This window comes from Haliotis cracherodii, unplaced genomic scaffold (genome assembly GCF_022045235.1).
Source record: "Haliotis cracherodii isolate W230 unplaced genomic scaffold, xgHalCrac1.p SCAF_1, whole genome shotgun sequence".
NCBI lineage: Eukaryota > Metazoa > Mollusca > Gastropoda > Lepetellida > Haliotidae > Haliotis > Haliotis cracherodii.
The window spans coordinates 57733907-57752460 of record NW_027266264.1 but is presented as its reverse complement, the minus strand read 5'-3'; the positions used below and the strand labels follow the sequence as shown (position 1 = coordinate 57752460).

The 18554-nt window shown below is 41.9% G+C and overlaps 1 protein-coding gene across 1 annotated transcript in view; it reads right to left on the bottom strand.

Moving 5' to 3' along the window:
* The window catches only part of LOC139479815 (lon protease homolog, mitochondrial-like), a 43614-nt gene extending 25297 nt beyond the window's left edge, over positions 1–18317 (bottom strand). The window contains exons 1-12 of the mRNA XM_071262702.1: positions 17694–18317; positions 16703–16791; positions 15961–16080; positions 14101–14162; positions 13434–13666; positions 12609–12670; positions 11339–11409; positions 9789–9847; positions 7283–7366; positions 3231–3362; positions 2389–2477; positions 771–909 (exon numbers count right to left, since the gene is read on the bottom strand). Of these exons, the coding sequence (XP_071118803.1) occupies positions 771–909; positions 2389–2477; positions 3231–3362; positions 7283–7366; positions 9789–9847; positions 11339–11409; positions 12609–12670; positions 13434–13666; positions 14101–14162; positions 15961–16080; positions 16703–16791; positions 17694–18317 (1764 nt within the window). The remainder of the gene's footprint in view (positions 1–770; positions 910–2388; positions 2478–3230; positions 3363–7282; positions 7367–9788; positions 9848–11338; positions 11410–12608; positions 12671–13433; positions 13667–14100; positions 14163–15960; positions 16081–16702; positions 16792–17693) is intronic.
* Between the last annotated feature and the right edge of the window lie 237 nt (positions 18318–18554).

Here is an 18554-nt window from a genome sequence, read left to right as displayed (position 1 = left end):
TAACAGGGCGCTACTGACTCCATGTGTAAAGGGTAGTTTAACAGGGTGCTACTGACTCCATGTGTAAGGGGCAAGGTTTAACAGGGTGCTACTGACTCCATGTGTAAAGGGTAAGGTTTAACAGGATGCTACTGACTCCATGTGTAAAGGGTAGTTTAACAGGGTGCTACTGACTCCATGTGTAAGGGGCAAGGTTTAACAGGGTGCTACTGACTCCATGTGTAAAGGGTAAGGTTTAACAGGGCGCTACTGACTCCATGTGTAAAGGGCAAGGTTTAACAGGGTGCTACTGACTCCATGTGTTAAGGGCAAGGTTTAACAGGGTGGTGCTGACTCCATGTGTAAAGGGCAAGGTTTAACAGGATGCTACTGACTCCATGTGTAAAGGGCAAGGTTTAACAGGGTGCTACTGACTCCATGTGTTAAGGGCAAGGTTTAACAGAGCGCTACCGACTTCATGTGTTAAGGGCAAAGTTCAACAGGGCACGACTGACTCCATGTGTAAACAAGGTGTAACAGGGCTCTACTGACTGCATTATTAAAAGGCAAGGTTTAACAGGGCGCTACTGACTCCATGTGTTAAGGGCAAGGTTTAACAGGGTGCTACTGACTCCATATGTAAAGGCAAGGTTTAACAGGGTGCTACTGACTCCATGTGTAAAGGGCAAGGTTTAACAGGGTGGTGCTGACTCCATGTGTAAAGGGCAAGGTTTAACAGGGTGGTGCTGACTCCATGTGTAAAGGGCAAGGTTTAACAGGATGCTACTGACCAGGATGCGTTTCTTGACGTCCTCCATGCCGTAGTGGTCCTCCTCCAGGACAATGTTGGCCTTGTCCAGGTCCATGTTTTCAGCAGTGTGCTTCCCCCACGGCATGTTGGTCAGCCAGTCCAGGTAGTTACGGGTCACACTGCACACACATCAGTCAGTATTATAGTACACACCAGAACAGGCATATATCAACAAGTGTACATATCAGTTTGTTTACATATCAGTCTTCATATGTATCAGTTTGCTTACAAATCAGTTTGTGTGTCAGTGTTCACATTAACGCACAAACATGCGTGTTTCATGAATAAAAATCGACAAAACATGCAGAAAATATTTTGCATGTCCGTTTTGCAAGCAATGCTTTTTGTCAGCTAATATCAGCACATCACACAAATGTAAGAAACAAATCAAAGTTTACAGATGAAAGTGAATAGAGATTTGGAATTCCCAATTGTTTAAAATAGATCTCAGGTAGATGGCGCGCACAACTTTGAACAGTGATTGGCTGGCAGGTTCAAATCAAATCAAAAGTCTGTTGTTGTCATGTTAAAGAAACAGCAAAAAGCATTGCTTAGTTTCCTGACAGTCTAGTTGTCGTAGTCCAGATTACTCTGATCACGTGATACAACTTTCTTGCTTCTTGAATGTAGCTATGATACTTATGAGATATCCAGTTTGTGGTATATACACTGACTGTAATCTAGATTAGGGTAAACTACCATTTATCAATTAACTTTCATTTTCTGCTAGGCATTGTTTTCTATGCTGAGATGTAGATTACCATGTCTTTTTTTTCGTCAACTGAACCGGAAATAACAGTCAGATCCAGGATCTACCAGTGATTCAGTTAAAACATACCCAATGATATAAGCTGAAAGGATTTTTGATGCAATGATCGAAAGAAACTGTATCTGAAACTATTATCTATCAGGAATAATGTTCCAATTTTGTGATATTTTAGCTGTAGCTTTGACTATTACTTAAAATGATAGTAACAATATGTATGGAACAGTTTGACCAATCACCATTGAGACGATCTAGCCATTTTGAATGTTATGTTGACATATAACAGTCAAACTACTACAAGACCTTTTTAAGATCCTTTGAAGAAAAGGTCTTCAGCAACCAACGTTTGCCGTAAAAGGCAACTATGCTTGTCATAAGAGGTGACTAATGGTTGATGCATGTCATCATATCCCAATTGCGTGGAACGATGCTCATGATCCAATCACTGGATTATCTGGTCTAGACTCAATTATTTACAAACCGCCGTCATATAGCTGGAATATTGCTGAGGGCAGCATTAAACAACAAATAAACAAATAAACAAACAAACTACTAAAAATAGGAGTTTTAGCGACTCAATGTAAGGCATTTATGATATAATATGTATCCATTCTGTGTCACCAAAGATCAATTGCAAGACACCAATAGTGGTAAACCAATAGTGGTTGCTGTAAATCATTGTTGCAACAAGTTAAAATCCAAACATTTATACCTTAAGTGGAATATTAGTGGAGTTACTATGAGACAATATGAAGCCTGGTGGCGAAAATGTGCCAAACAAGCTGCTTCTTTGTTTCTTTAGCTCACCTTGACATGAGGCGTTGGGACTTACTTGAACTCTGACGAGTGGTTGTCTAGCAGGGACAGCTTAGTCAGCTCCTCGTCTATAACCTCTTTCACATGCTTCGGCACTGTCAGGTCCTGCAACATCACCACTCTGTCAGTGCCATGTCATGATCATGGGAGCACTGGCCGGATCATGAACATGGGAGCAATGGCCACATCATGAACGTGGGAGCAATGGCCACATCATGAACATGGGAGCAATGACCAGATCATGAACATGGGAGCAATGGCCACATCATGAACATGGGAGCAATGGCCACATCATGAACATGGGAGCACTGGCCGGATCATGAACATGGGAGCAATGGCCACATCATGAACATAGGAGCAATGGCCACATCATGAACATGGGAGCAATGGCAACATCATGAACATGGGAGCAATGGCCACATCATGAACATGGGAGCAATGGCCACATCATGAACATGGGAGCAATGGCCACATCATGAACATGGGAGCAATGGCCACATCATGAACATGGGAGCAATGGCCACATCATGAACATAGGAGCAATGGCCACATCATGAACATGGGAGCAATGGCCACATCATGAACATGGGAGCAATGGCCACATCATGAACATGGGATCAATATCTGCATCGTGGTAATGGTATAAGTGGCTCGATCATAAAAAAGGGGTTCAAAGGCCAGATCATGAACATTGGATTCATGACCAGATCAAGAACATTGGATTCATGACCAGATCATGAAAGATGTAATTTGAACACTAACAGATGACCAAATTGTAAAATCTGTATTGTTTCTCTTCAGAGATGTATTAAATGGTACGTACTACCAAAATGTGCAACCTTTCCTCAATGGCATTACCTTGAGTCTGGAGAGGAACTTCTCCTCAATGGCGTCCTTGTCATCCTTCTCAATGCCTAACTCCTTCTTGATGATCTTCAGCTGTTCTCGCAGGATGTACTCACGGTGCTGCTTCTTCACCTTCTCCTCCACCTGCGGCAAAACACTAGACATGTTCGGCAAAACACTAGACATGTTCGGCAAAACACTAGACATGTTCGGCAAAACACTAGACATGTTCGGCAAAACACTTGACATGTTCCTCAAAACACTAGACATGTTCCTCAAAACACTAGACATGTTCGGCAAAGCATTATACATGTTAGGACAAACCTTTTTCATAAAACACTAGATGTGTTTATAAAACACAAGACATGTAAGGCAAAACAATGGACATATTTCGCAAACATTCCTTCTCTGGAACACAACCCCTCATTATGTATTCTTCCTGCAGGTACCTGCAAAACCTTTTTCAATATTATATTCCTTTTCATGTGAAGTTTACATGATCAACAGCTTTTCTTTTGGACAAGTGGTCAGTCATATGAACGTGAAACTAATGATCATTAGTGAATGAACATCACCTTTAGAAATTCATACATTTATCATGAGGTTGTTTTCTTGAAATGACATAAACACTGATGGACCTCTTCCACATTCCTGGGGAAACTCCTGGGAATTGCCCATAAATAAATACAGAAGCATTGTTTCTCATCATTTAGACCTTAAAAAATCTTGACTTTAGCGTTTTACCAAACACTGGGATAAGTCAGAGAGTTTAACTGTATGTCCATTCATGAATAGCCTTGATACGACCCACCCAAGAGACCAAAACAAGGAAATGCATGTCCAAACTAGGGACACGATCCGTGTCTCGGCAGACAGGTGACAGTTTGCAGCAAACTATAAATTTGACACACATTCATAATCACCATTTCAAATGAATGATTGACCAAATGATAAATGATGACTAACACAAGCTCATGAACATCTTTCGGAAATCTCTCCCATCGGCCATTTTGATGTCCTGTATTTGCTGTAAATGTATTATGATACGTTGTCATTGAGACCGACACACTGAGGTAGTTCTTAGAGACCTACTTCATCTAATGATGATAATTAAATTTATTTCTTGTAACCAAAAAAGGTGCTCATGTAACCACTCCTTTTCGAGTAAAAAAATATATATCCTTGGTTCTGAGGCACCGCCGCATCATCATAAAGTCTGACGCACGTTTCGTTTTTATTTCCATTTAAAAAGAGAATACATCCTTAAATGTTCCGCGTCTCGAACACACGACCTCAACTGTGAAATGCTACAATACTTAAAAACAATGCGATCCAATATAACGTGCAGTTACTTCCCTTTTCATGCGCACTGCTTTACTGCGCATCTCGTGTGTTATGGTCATGGCGGCAATAGGAGTTTGTGTGCTTGCTTTGCTGTTTGGTCAATACAAATTTGAAATTTGAGATAAAACATCACTAAACATAATGATTAGCCGATTAAATTGTATTTCCTGTTCTGATTGGCATTGTTTTATATGCAGAGATTAAGATTACCGTGCATCTTGTCTTGTATAAAAGATATGCAAAATCTACACCATAACTGAAACTGTAAACAGCCTGATACAATGAGCGTGTGCACTCTCATTCAAGGACCTGCACCTCAAAGAAATTGCCTAATATGTACAACAATGTTGACTTGTGACATCACTATCGGTGACCGACTTTTATAAAAAATTGCGTGTTCACTGCCAACAGTACACAGGATTTCACGAGGGAACTTTCGTTGATTTAGGGATCGTATATACATAAATGTGACATGTAAGTAATCAGAAACATTCTGACAATCTATGTACTGTTATTTGGTGTTATATTTTTCATTGAAACCAACGGAAATAGTCAGAAATTCCGATAAATACCGTTGTCGTTGTGCGTGATTTTGCGTCAGTCATGACGTCACACAGGACGGTAACTTTGACATTTTCTGTTGAAAATATAAAATCATTGCAATGCATCTATTTTAAATTCCCTAATTCTTCCTACGATTCTCTTCCCATGCATATTCTGAAAATATTGAGCCAATATCTTGAACGAATAGACAAATGGATAGCTCAAAATAGGAGAAAATGCTACACTGTGTAAAATTTGAATTTTGATTTGTTTACATTTCAAACAAGTGCAGTTTTTCGAGCACAGCGTTTTGCTTGATTTCATCTAGGCACTTTGTATTGGTGACAAAGACCATTAGTCATTTGATTCTAAAATGTATGAGGAATTCAAGGATGTATGTAAGGCAGCTAAGTTTCAAATATACGCGATGTTACAGGCGCCTCATGACCGGTGTACATGATACATGATTTTGTAAACACTATCCAATATGATGGAAAGTTCACTTCAGCAACAAACCTTTAGAAACGATTCTAGGGTTATCGGAGACGTTTTGGAATGATCATTTCTCCAAATAAATTTCCGAAATTTAGATTTCAAAACATGCTGTGAATAACGCTGTTGAGTAATGTATAAAAAATGGTGACATTTACGATGTACCTAATTTTCTGAGGTCATTTTCAGTACTTTTGCTTGGCCTAAAATGCAAGTGGATGATATCACAGAAAAGGGAATTTCACACATTATTCAAAACTGTGAAGTGTATCTGTGTGCGTGATGTATTATGAATTTTATTCGACTTCAAAGTGGGGGTTGAAGAGGAGGGACAAAACTTAATGTCAAACTACAACAAGTATGACTTTCAGCGATTCAATGTATGGCAATTATGATATATATATCCATTCTCTATCCACTAGAGTTTGTTTCAAGGCGTCAATAGCAGTAATATGACCGTGGTTGCTGTAAATAACGGTGAGTTGTGCGATCTTCCGATCACTTCACATACGATTTTGCCGAACAATATTTATAGAAATGTTGAATAAAATTATTAAATAGATTACCAACATATGCCCAGATATATTATGAACTCTTTCTACAACCAGACAGTGTAATTACATGATTAATTTGAGTATTTCAGTACGGATTTGTTGACATGGTATTTCCGGTTTTCCGTGCCCACTGTAATGTCTATGTGTTGCAGAAAACCCCCCATAAAATACTCAACCCTGTGTATAAGACGACCCCCCCCACACACACACACACAAACACACACATACCTTCAAAGGCTCCTATTCTAGTTATGAAAAACTTGCCTTATACACAGCGATATACGGATTTGGATTCTAACTAATGTGTACACAACAACGACAAAAAAGAAATAAAAAGGTCCGCCCGCTCGCACGATATTTTGAAAAGCTATTGCCTGGGAACCAATTTTTTTTTTCAGCCTTGATGAACTATTTCACTCCGCGTTTCAGTTGGTTGTTGTATGGCTGTCAGTGTAAACATGAAGTCACACATACTAAATGAAATTGTGTAATAATTCCCACGAGGTATAAAATAGTGACATAAAAAAATCATGAGCATTTACTTCCACTTTGTGTGAGTTAATTGGAGTATGAACCTTCATATGGTGAAAGCATGCTCCGGCATTCATACAATTTGGCCCGCACTCACAGTTTAACATGTTAACATGAACACCTTATGCAGACCACTCCTTGTTTTATCCCATCACTGGCAAGGTAACAAGCAGTACCATAGTTTAACCTCCCTTTGGTATGATACGGACAGAGATCCAACCACCGACCTCCCACTCTCTGGGCACATGCTCTATCCACTGGACCTATCTTTAGGCTTTTTGGTTTGGTTTGGTTTGTTGTTTAACGCCGCACTCAGCAATATCCCAGCTATATGATGGCGGTCTGTAAAATAATCGAGTCTGGACCAGACGATCCAGGGATTGACAACATGAGCATCGATCCACGCAGTTGGGACCGATGACATGCATCAACCAAGTCAGCGAGCCTGACCACCCGATCCCGTTAGTCGCCTTTTACGACAAGCGTAGTCGCCTTTTACGGCAAGCATGGGTTGCTGAAGACCTATTCTGCCCCGGATCTTCTAGGGCCCTATCTTTAGGCCTGCTTTGTGAACCAGAATCTGAAGGCGAATCAACTGACCTCTTTACCAATCCTCTGCTGGAGCTTGCTTAGTTCAAACTCCTTCTTCAACAATGACAGAGCCAACATCAGTCTCTTGGGTACCTGTAGAAAAACAACCGTGATGATGTAGTTGTCACCAAATTAATATGTATACATGGTATAGGTAAGAATGGATGTCTACTTCATTATCAAATCACCTACAGCATGGGGTACGATGACCCCAAAACGGGCTAAAAGAATGGGTTGTGGGGGACCTATTTTCAGAGATGTGAGCAGGTCTTTCCAAAAAAAGAGGAAAAGTCTAGGGGGGTCTGGCATGCCCCCCTAGAAATCTTTTAAACATTTGATTGCATTTTAAGCAATTTAGTTCAGTTTGGACAACATTCACACCAAAAATGTAATAAGTCAATGGCAAAAGTCAATAAGTCAAATAAACAAAGATGGCAGATGCAGTAAAATTTCGAAGTTAAATCAGTACTTTTAAAAAAATCGGGCATAGCTTCCGCCAGGTCTGGGAGCAATACTGCCATAACCTTCAACCCCCATCCCCCAGACACAAGGACAACTGTCACAAGGGTGCAATGTCTGGCCCTTTTCCCATGTTGAAGCATACTGACAAAAAAGTTACCTTGTACCTACTTACCTTTTGTTGAAAAAAAACAAAACTTCATTGCAACATAAGATATTAATACAACATATATCCCCATGTTATTGGTTTTCGAACGCTGAAGAAACATTCATAGTTTTCTCGCTAATCACATGAACAACTAACTGTAAAACATCTCATTCACACATAGGCTAAAAGACAATTTTTTCTTAAACAAACCATCATCTGACTCTGAGTATTTATAATTTCTGTGTGGCGCCACACCCCACGTAATAGTGCAAGTATTTGTAATAGAAAACGGATGAGTACGAAAGCCTGCTGCTGAAAGCTCTGATCGAAAACAGGACAATTCGAGACAGTTGTCCGGTTTCCGATCATATTTTTCCGAGTGTATTTTTTAAAACTTTGATTATATTTTTATGCGGATGATGATTTTTTCCGAAGACTACTGTTTAAAAAAACGCATTTCCGCAGAGATTTCACATCCCTGTTTTCTGCCCTGCATCCCCATGGGGACGATACAAGCATGGTTTATGGGCATGGCAACCCCATTGGAAGGGAGGGTGGTCAGGGTACAAGCATGGGTTATGGGCATGGCAACCCCATTGGAAGGGAGGGTGGTCAAGGTACAAGCATGGTTTATGGGCATGGCAACCCCATTGGAAGGGAGGGTGGTCAAGGTACAAGCATGGGTTATGGGCATGGCAACCCCATGGGAAGGGATGATGGGGGTGTACAAGCATGGGTTATGGGCATGGCAACCCCATTGGAAGGGAGGGGGGTCAAGGTACAACCATGGGTTATGGGCATGGCAACCCCATGGGAAGGGATGATGGGGGTGTACAAGCATGGGTTATGGGCATGGCCACCCCATTGGAAGGGAGGGTGGTCAAGGTACAAGCATGGGTTATGGGCATGGCAACCACATTGGAAGGGAGGGGGGTCAAGGTACAAGCATGGGTTATGGGCATGGCAACCACATTGGAAGGGAGGGGGGTCAAGGTACAAGCATGGGTTATGGGCATGGCAACCCCATTGGAAGGGAGGTTTGGAAGGGTACATGCATTGGTTATGGCATAGCAACCCCATGGGAAGGGATGATGGGGGGGAGGGGGCGTGTACAAGCATGGGTTATGGGCATGGCAACCCTATTGGAAGGGAGGTTTGGAAGGGTACATGCATGGGTTATGGCATAGCAACCCAATGGGAAGGGATGATGGGGGGTGTGTGTGTTACAAGCATGGGTTATGGGCATGGCAACCCCATGGGAAAGGATGATGGGGGGGAGGGGGCATGTACAAGCATGGGTTATGGGCATGGCAACCCTATTGGAAGGGAGGTTTGGAAGGGTACATGCATGGGTTATGGCATAGCAACCCCATGGGAAGGGATGATGGGGGGGGATGTGTGTTACAAGCATGGGTTATGGGCATGGCAACCCCATGGGAAAGGATGATGGGGGGGGGGGGGGTGTGTACAAGCATGGTTTATGGGCATGACAACCCCATGGGAAGGGAGGGTGGTCAAGGTACAAGCATGGGTTATGGGCATGGCAACCCCATGGGAAGGGATGATGGGGCGTGTACAAGCATGGGTTATGGGCATGGCAACCCCATTGGAAGGGAGGGTGGGGGGTGTACAAGCATAGGTTATGGGCATGGCCACCCCATGGGAAGGGAGGGTAGGGGGTGTACAACCATAGGTTATGGGCATGGCCACCCCATGGGAAGGGAGGGTAGGGGGTGTACAAGCATAGGTTATGGGCATGGCCACCCCATGGGAAGGGAGGGTGGGGGGTGTACAAGCATGGGATATAGTGGGGGGGGTGGGGGGTTGAACTATGGGTTATGGGCATGGCGATCCCATGGGAAGGGGAGGGGGTACATGGATGGGCAACATGACAGTCTTAAGCCTTACATTTGTCTCCTCCAGGACCTTCTGGAGTTCCTCCGCCTCCCCAGCAGTCAGAGCAGCTCCTGAAGCCACAAGGTTTCAGTGACAAATGTCGTAAACACAACATACATTTGAAGCAAGATCAGTAATAACAGAAAAATGTGGATAGCTTATTTCTATTAAACATATACATACAGGGATTTATCTGGGATTGCAAACTAAGAGCCCTTGGCAAGCTAATATGGGGAAAAATTGGGTTCAAAAGATTCTATTTTCTAAGCATTAAAGCCATTTCCTCTTCACTTGTCCTGATAACAGTGAAAGACAACACAACATAATACATACAACTATATTAACATTAATTAGGAACATTTTAAGTTGGGAATTTTACTGATCTTTTCCATAGACATGCTTCTGAAAACTGGCCTCGAGATACATCCCTGCTGTATATAATACATAAACCCTGATAAAGCTTGAAATTGTGCAAACCATTAGGCTTTTAATGTCCTTTATATCTCAGCTTGCTCAAAGAAGAAACATGCCTTCACAGATAGTAGTTCTGATGAAACGGAGAGAGTGAGCGGTGGTTTTACTGCTACTTTGAAGCATGTCAGCGTATATGAAAGGCAAGCCTGTATGCAGGTCATTGACTTCAAGCACAATGCATACATACAGGCTTGAGAAACATAGCAAGGGAGACAACTCCATCCAAAGTAAATAACAATGTAAAATTGCAGGTTAAACTGTATCATGAACATGCATAATCATTTAGAGTAATTTCATTCAAGAAACAGATTACAATGGCTGACTATCCAAGAGCCCACTTTCAATGCCATGAATAATTATTAAGATAAGCAGTCAAACACAAAATTACATTCAAAATCTATCTGATACTTTAATGACTACATGTGATGTTAACAACACCTCCACCCCGCCAACACCTCCATCCTGCCAACACCTCCATCCCGCCAACACACACCTCCATCCCGCCAACTCACACCTCCATCCCGCCAACACCTCCATCCTGCCAACACCTCCACCCCGCCAACACCTCCACCCCGCCAACACCTCCATCCTGCCAACACCTCCATCCCGCCAACACACACCTCCATCCCGCCAACTCACACCTCCATCCCGCCAACACACACCCTCACGCCAACAGTCCATCCCGCCAACACCTCCATCCCGCCAACACCTCCATCCTGCCAACACCTCCATCCCGCCAAAACCTCCATCCCGCCAACACACACCCTCCCAACAACACCTCCATCCTGCCAACACCTCCATCCCGCCAACACCTCCATCCCGCCAACACCTCCATCCTGCCAACACACACCCTCACGCCAACAGTCCATCCCGCCAACACCTCCATCCCGCCAACACCTCCATCCCGCCAACACATCCATCCCGCCAACACATCCATCCCGCCAACACATCCATCCCGCCAACACCTCCACCCCTCAACACATCCATCCTGCCAACACATCCATCCCGCCAACACCTCCACCCCGCCAACAACTCCATCCCCCCAACACTGTATCCCTGCACAAGCAGCACAGAACCAGTCTACTTACCTAAATCACTGATGTAAACTGGATTGTCAATCACCCTCTGACCAGCCTGAATGATCTGGGCCAGATTCTCTCTGGAATACACAAAATACAGTAGTCTCATTTAGATGACACACGTAACTTACCCCTGAAAACAGAGCCATTAAGTAGGTAATGATTAGTGATAACTTATTATCATGGGGGTGTTTATCATCTACAAATCTGTGTAAGTCTCAGTCAACAATTTTACAAAGTAAGCACCAATAATTTTCATATCTTATAGGTCTAACCTTTGAACACAAAAATATACAAGAAAAAGCAATAATTCTCTTCCATATAATCATGACAATCAAATACTTAAGATTTAAAAAACATATTTGTAAAATATCACAAGACATCTTCCCGAGGCAAGGGAATTAACTGACTATAAATGTCCAGTTTCTACCCTTGCCAAACTAGGCTTGAATTTCCAGACTCAATCATAGCACCACCTGTGGCCATTACGGGTTATGTTCCTTCTATGTCCCTCCTATTGACCAATCAGATTCCGCCTCTCATATCACTTCGCATTTGTTTCAAAGAAAATGGCAGGGCCAGTCAAGACAATCTGGTTGATAATCAAAATGTATATTGTGATCAAACGGGTCTTATCGCTTATCGCTGGATAAAAAACATGAAAAGATTTGTAAAAGATCTGTTAATGCCGAGTTGCTTTGCAAATCCTGCAATCAACCAAAACATGCACACCAGTTTTCAAACCAGATGTCAATTTCGTTACGAAATTCTGACTGGACTGAACGTAGGCTCGTTAGTCCAGCCAAAATATAACTCCATAATTCCAGCCTTGTTTAGCAAGAGTGGAAACTAGACTTTTATAGTCAGTAAACTCCCTTGCCTCGGGAAGCTGATCAGAACATATCCAACAGTTCTATGCTTTTTCAAAATGATGACAGCAACCATATTGTATGTGCGTGACACTCAATGGTGAATGTCTTGTCACTGCCTTCAGTCAATATAACTTGGTGAGGTATAAACATCTATCAAAACACAATATCAAGATGTTCCCTGCCTTGAAAAGTATGTATCTGTCATCATACAAATGCATATATTTCCCCAATAACAAAACTTACTTTGGTGTTGCATAGTATATACAAAAACATTATTAGATGGTCCAGTATAGGTTATTACTATCAGATGGTCCAGTATAGGTTATTAGATGGTCCTCTAAGGTTATTAGATGGTCCTGTATAGGTTATTAGATGGTCCTGTATAGGTTATTAGATGGTCCATGTACCTGTACAGAGGATTCATTGCTATGATGTCCCGGATCGTCTTCACAACTTCAGATGTCAGCGCCTGCATAACATCAAACCTCCTTTTACAATCAATTATGATAATCAGCCAGCATCATGTAACATGCTATCATAGCTATATCGGCTTCAAATTGGTCAGCATGAACTATATGTACAAATTTCTTTTATAAAACATAGCATAACATTTTCACAAAGACAGCATTAACACAAAAAAGCTGATGTTTGGCCATTGCTTGTGGACTTCCATCCAAGTACTAACAGTACTTGCCAGTAAGTTTAATCAACAAATACAGTTTCTTATGGATCTAATCCACCAGAATGTTATCACAAACACGGGGTATTGTGGCATTGAATGGCATTTGATTGGTTATCCAAGCAATTCCTGTTTATGTATGGATGGCCCTGGTGTCTAAGGTGCAGCGATTCGCTGTGCAGAAACCTATGATTGTGGGATTGAATCCTGGTTCACTCAGATTATGTTCCTAGGTTTGTCAGCACCATACCCGTGCTCGTGGGTTTCACCGAAGTGGTAGACGTCTAAGACCTGCATCACTTCGGGCTTTCCTCCGACATTAAGCTGACACGCCGCGATATGACTGGAATACTGTTAAAAGTGACACAGGTATGGTGCTGACAAAACAAGAAATTTAATCAAGGCATACCCACAATCATAGGTTTTTGGCATGCCCAAGGGATGCAACTCTGCACAGCGAATTGTGGCGCCTCAGACGACTGGGCCACCCGTGCAGCCCGTTAAATCTGAAGTCTTAAGTAAACATATAATTGTGACAGGTATTAGTAACCACCTTTATCTCATCATCGCTGGTGAAGGGTTCATGCTGAAGGTTCTCCACATCCACCATCAGGACGTGAGGCATGGGCGGTACAGGTGTTGGAGCTTGAAGCATCTGCTCTGCCACATTATCCAACAAGGGAGACGACTCAACTGCTTCCCCTCCCACTGTCTTTACCGCCTCCTCACCACCATTGCGGCCGTTACGTCGTCGTCGCCGTTTCTTCTTGTTACTGTTATTGTTGTCTGATCATAATGAAAAGTCCTTGTTATAACATGCTAATAGTTGTCCCTGTCTGTGAAAAGCAATACGTAATGTCCACTTTCAAGTTGTTTTTCACCTTGGAAACACCTGGACCAGTATTGTATTCTCCACCAAACCCTTTCAATCTCCAAAACAAATCTTGTCCTAAGCATCAAGCCAAGCAGATTTCACCTGGGATGTATCTATCCGAATTTTCACAAGGAGTCAGTCGAGCATGTTATTTCAATGCATTTAAAATGTGTAAGAGGCAATGTTCTAACTGACTTGTCACCAATGCCTTGTTTACCATGTTTTCATTTCTTGATCTATCAGTCTTAGCTTCAATTTCATTACCATGAAAACCTTCATCCTCATAGTAAGTGGTGAGTTTGTGTTAATACAACCAGAAGAGTCTGGCCTAACCATGCAGACATACCTGCTTCAATGGCTTGATCTTGCACTTCAGCTTCCTCTGAGCCAAGCCCAGTAATCCGAATCCTGCAAGTGAGTGAGTGAGTGAGTGAGTATGGATATACGCCGCTTTTGGCAATATTCCAGCAATATCACGGCGGGAGACACCAGAAATGGGCTTCACACATTGTACCCATGTCGGGAATCAAACCCGGGTCTTCGGCGTGACGAGCGAATGCTTTAACCACTAGGCTACCCGACCGCCCCGAATCCTGCAAGTGAGCTTATATTTGTTAACAGTATATGACAAAGGGAAAAGTCTCGCTGACATTGGAACCTTGTTGTTGAACCCATAAAAAAACGTTGCCTCTTCTTCAAAAATTTCAAATTGGATAAAAAAAAGTTAATTCTTTAAGGTTTCAGACCCCACACCCCTTTCAAAAATCCTTAACTCTGAAAATATTGAATACATGCGTTGCGTGGCCTCTATCCGCCTAAGCTTATTTACTAGGTGTTGAAAAACATTTGTAGAGCTTTCATAGATCAAATCTGCCATTCCATACTACACAATATAAAACGAACAATAAAAACTACCTTGTGGAAAGACTGGATGTATTTAATGACAACTCCTTACAGCATATAAATGAAAATAGGATTCATTTAGTTAAGTTACAACATAAAACATTGAGAAATCAGGTAAGTTGATTTTGTTGGATGGAAAACTTGCAGGCCCATTAACCCCACACCAATGAACTTAATGAAACTTTTGAACTGGTCCCTCGGTGAGTGAGTGAGTGAGTGAGTGAATGTAGTCAACAGTATCAAGCTGTGGCCGTTAAATCAAAGGTCTTGTAACCAGTGGTTGATAGGATGAGCAACGGTCAATGCCATCTAGACATAATGAGTCACCATTACCCAGGTGAGCTACACCCCTTTGGGGATTCTGGGTTAGAAATGGTTCCCCCTTATGCTGGTCATTAGACACATCCAAATGGATCTGGTCGCCAGACTCAGTGACTGGTAGATTGCGTGTTATCACACCCCAATGGATCGTTACTCACAATATTGATCACTGTCTGCTTTATGGAATTATTTACAGGATGCTGCCAAAAGGCTGGAATAATGCTTAGTGCTGTGTTAAACAACAAAGAAAGAAACAAATACTGTAGCTACACAAACCTAAATATTTGACATTTACACAGATAGGCATGGTACGTTAACTAGCCAATCTTACATTCTGGCTTAACCGTTTGATCAAAGGTTAAAGTTGACCAAATGATATCATGACTACGTTGTAGGGCTGGGATGAGTCCAAATTTACTACGCAGGTACCCAAACCCCTATTACCCGACCCTACACAGGTACCCAATGTAGGTCTCCCTTGTAGATACAAAATGTCAGACTGCGCATTTTTTTACCATAGCACAGGCAAAACGTATTTAGATACATGTATTAAACAATCTGGTTATGCATACACTGAAGTTGACTCAAGTTATATCTTTATTCAAAGATATGAAAAGTCAGAAGAAATGGGTGCATTGTCAGAAAGAAATAAGAACATTTGTGACTTGTAGTGTCACCATAGAATTCTGGATACTTTTTGTCAAAAAACACTATATCACGTGACTAACCACAGGTCTGGTTGATCCCAAGGGTACCCGGGTCCTACTCAGTACCCACCCGACCCGGGTACCCGAGTTACCCATCCCTGCCCTACTACATTGACATGAAACTACAGTGGGTGTGGAACTGTGAGATAAAAACCAAAATAAATGTCAAGATAGTAAACACTTGGCACAAAAAGAAATCCACACTAAGCATGCTGTACCAAAGAAAGAGGTCACTATATCATCTCATGTCTGTTTCACAATGTTGTGCCTTCTACCTGCGGTGTGCCATGACGATCATCCTCAACTTGTCTCCAAGGTCCTGCATCTCGGTGATCTGGACGAAGGTTCCCACATCATAGATGTCGTCCAGGCGGGAAACGACATCGCTCTCATTACTGGAAACAGTGTTACAAATACTTATCCAAGAGCAACATCTTCAATCATTAAGGCTAAATTTATCTTTTAAAACATTTATTTAAGACTTTAGGATTGGTGAAATTAGGTGAAATTGGACTTAATGTCTCAATCAATATTATTGCACTTATATACGAGACCGGACTTATGCTGGTTTTACAGTGCTTGGCTAAATAGAACCCATGCCACACTTTAACATACCCCATACAGTATATTGACTTCAAGCCATACTTCAAAGAGATTGTAGCTCTACAACTGTTGCAAATCTATGTTAAAGTATTGGGGTTACAATCGTCTTAGCATTAAGATCTCCTTTATGGAACGGGGCACAGTCTTTGTTTCTTATCCCTTCAATGCGCAACAAGAAGTACCATCTTAAAACCTTTTGGTCTGATGCACCAGGGGATCCAACCACTGACCTGCTCTCCGAGGGGACGCCCCACCTACTAGACCAGAGGCGGTCACTTGCGTATTGAAAAAGTCATATTTCAAAACAAATAGATAGCTCTGTGTCATCTGATGTCATCAATCCAATATCATATTTGAACTAGGATAGACATGTCAGTATGTGGGTACAAAAAAGGGCAAACAAGACAAAATTACCTGTCATCCTTTTTCAAGAACACTCCAGCATATGGTTGATTGAGTCTCACTTTCCTTCTCAGCAGATCCATCAAGGTCTTGTCACCAACCTGAATTGACAGTACAAATCATGCAGATACAATGTATACTGAACTTAAACTTTCAACAAATATCTTGAATGAATTACCGCTAATCAACATGAGCAAGATGAGTTCCCTATGATCATGCTGATGTCACTGACCTGCATATTGAACACTAACCCGTGAAGATCCGGGGTAGAACAGGTCTTCAGAAACCCATGCTTGCCATAAAAGGCGACTAATGCTTGTTGTAAGAGGCGATTAACTGGATCGAGTGGTCAGGCTCACTGACATGGTTGATGCATGTCACCATTCCCAATTGCGTGGATTGATGCTAATGATGTCAATCACTGGACTGACTTGTCCAGACTTGATTATTTACAGACCGCTGTCATATAGCTGGAATATTGCTGAGTGCGGCGTTAAACAACAAATAAACAGTATGTGAATTTGGGAGATGCTTTTGTAATATGTAACAACGCATATATATTTCACATTATGCTACATATTTACATCACATTTCATCATTTTTCATGGGATTCACCCCTTAGGATGCCCCCCACCCCTTAGTTTAGTCTGGGCCAGACATAGTCATTTACAGGCTGCTGTCATATGATATAGCTAGAATACTATCAGGGTTAGAAATTGGCACTAGTCCTATAGTCCTTGCCAAACTGCTCAATTGTTAAAGTATCATAAGGAATAGTAGATATTTGGCATTTTTAAGGGTTTTGCTATATATGATCATTATAAGGACTAGTGGACCAAAAATGTTAGTTTCTACCGCTGACTATGAATACTAATGAGTGTGTCGTTAAACAACAAACTAAAGGGTATCTATCTTATTTTAGTTAATATGGAGTTATATCAAAACACAGAGAAAACAAGAGAGTTAGTGGCCTATATTATACTTATGGGATCATGCAACTTACTTCTATCATCTTAACAAATCTTGGGAAAACTGGATTTCTGCTGATTGCAATGACGGGCACTTTGGGGAAAATCTCAGGAACTGCTAAGGTGGTAAGAGCTCCCATTGGAAATGGCTCAGGCTGCACATGCGGCGTCTGCGTTTCCTCCTCAGCAGGTTGCCCATCTTCGTTTCCGTCACCTTTATCAGAGCTACTCGAAAAATATCTCGAAGAAACGGTAGCAGAAGCAATTCGACTCTGTTCTAGAAAAGTCCGACCAGCTCGACTTTTCAGTGTCAATGCTGAAGAGTTGAATTTCATAAAATTAGAAGTGTTAGCACTCTTTGAGATAGTCTGGTGTCTATAGGTGCTTAGTGTTCGCTTTTCGTTGAACAAAACCATCCTAGGCTGCCCATTATGTTGTTCACAGTGTTTGAGCACACTTGGCGACCTTGTCTGATGTAACCCACTGACAAGTTTCTCCGTACTATGCAGCCTGCATTGACACTGCATAAAGTTCCTACTTTTCGCAGCTCCATAATTAACAGTCGTTGCAAACCGTCTAGATAAAATACAAGTTCCATGGGAGATATTTGACGCCTTTTTCGCACTGCACGTGTAGCAAAGCCTGACGAAAGCGGCCATGTTGACAGGGGACCATTCCATTTCCGACTTAGGGACCATTCATTTAGCACAAACAGAAAACCCCACATTTATAACGTTTATTAATCGCAGCTTATAAATATTCATAACAGGCAGAAATTAATACACTATGACATCTTGTTGTATTAATGTATGCATTTGGTGACTATTAGAGGTAGATCTATTAAAGGTACGTGGCACCCATACTTCAAATAGATAAACTGCCTGTGTATGTGTATA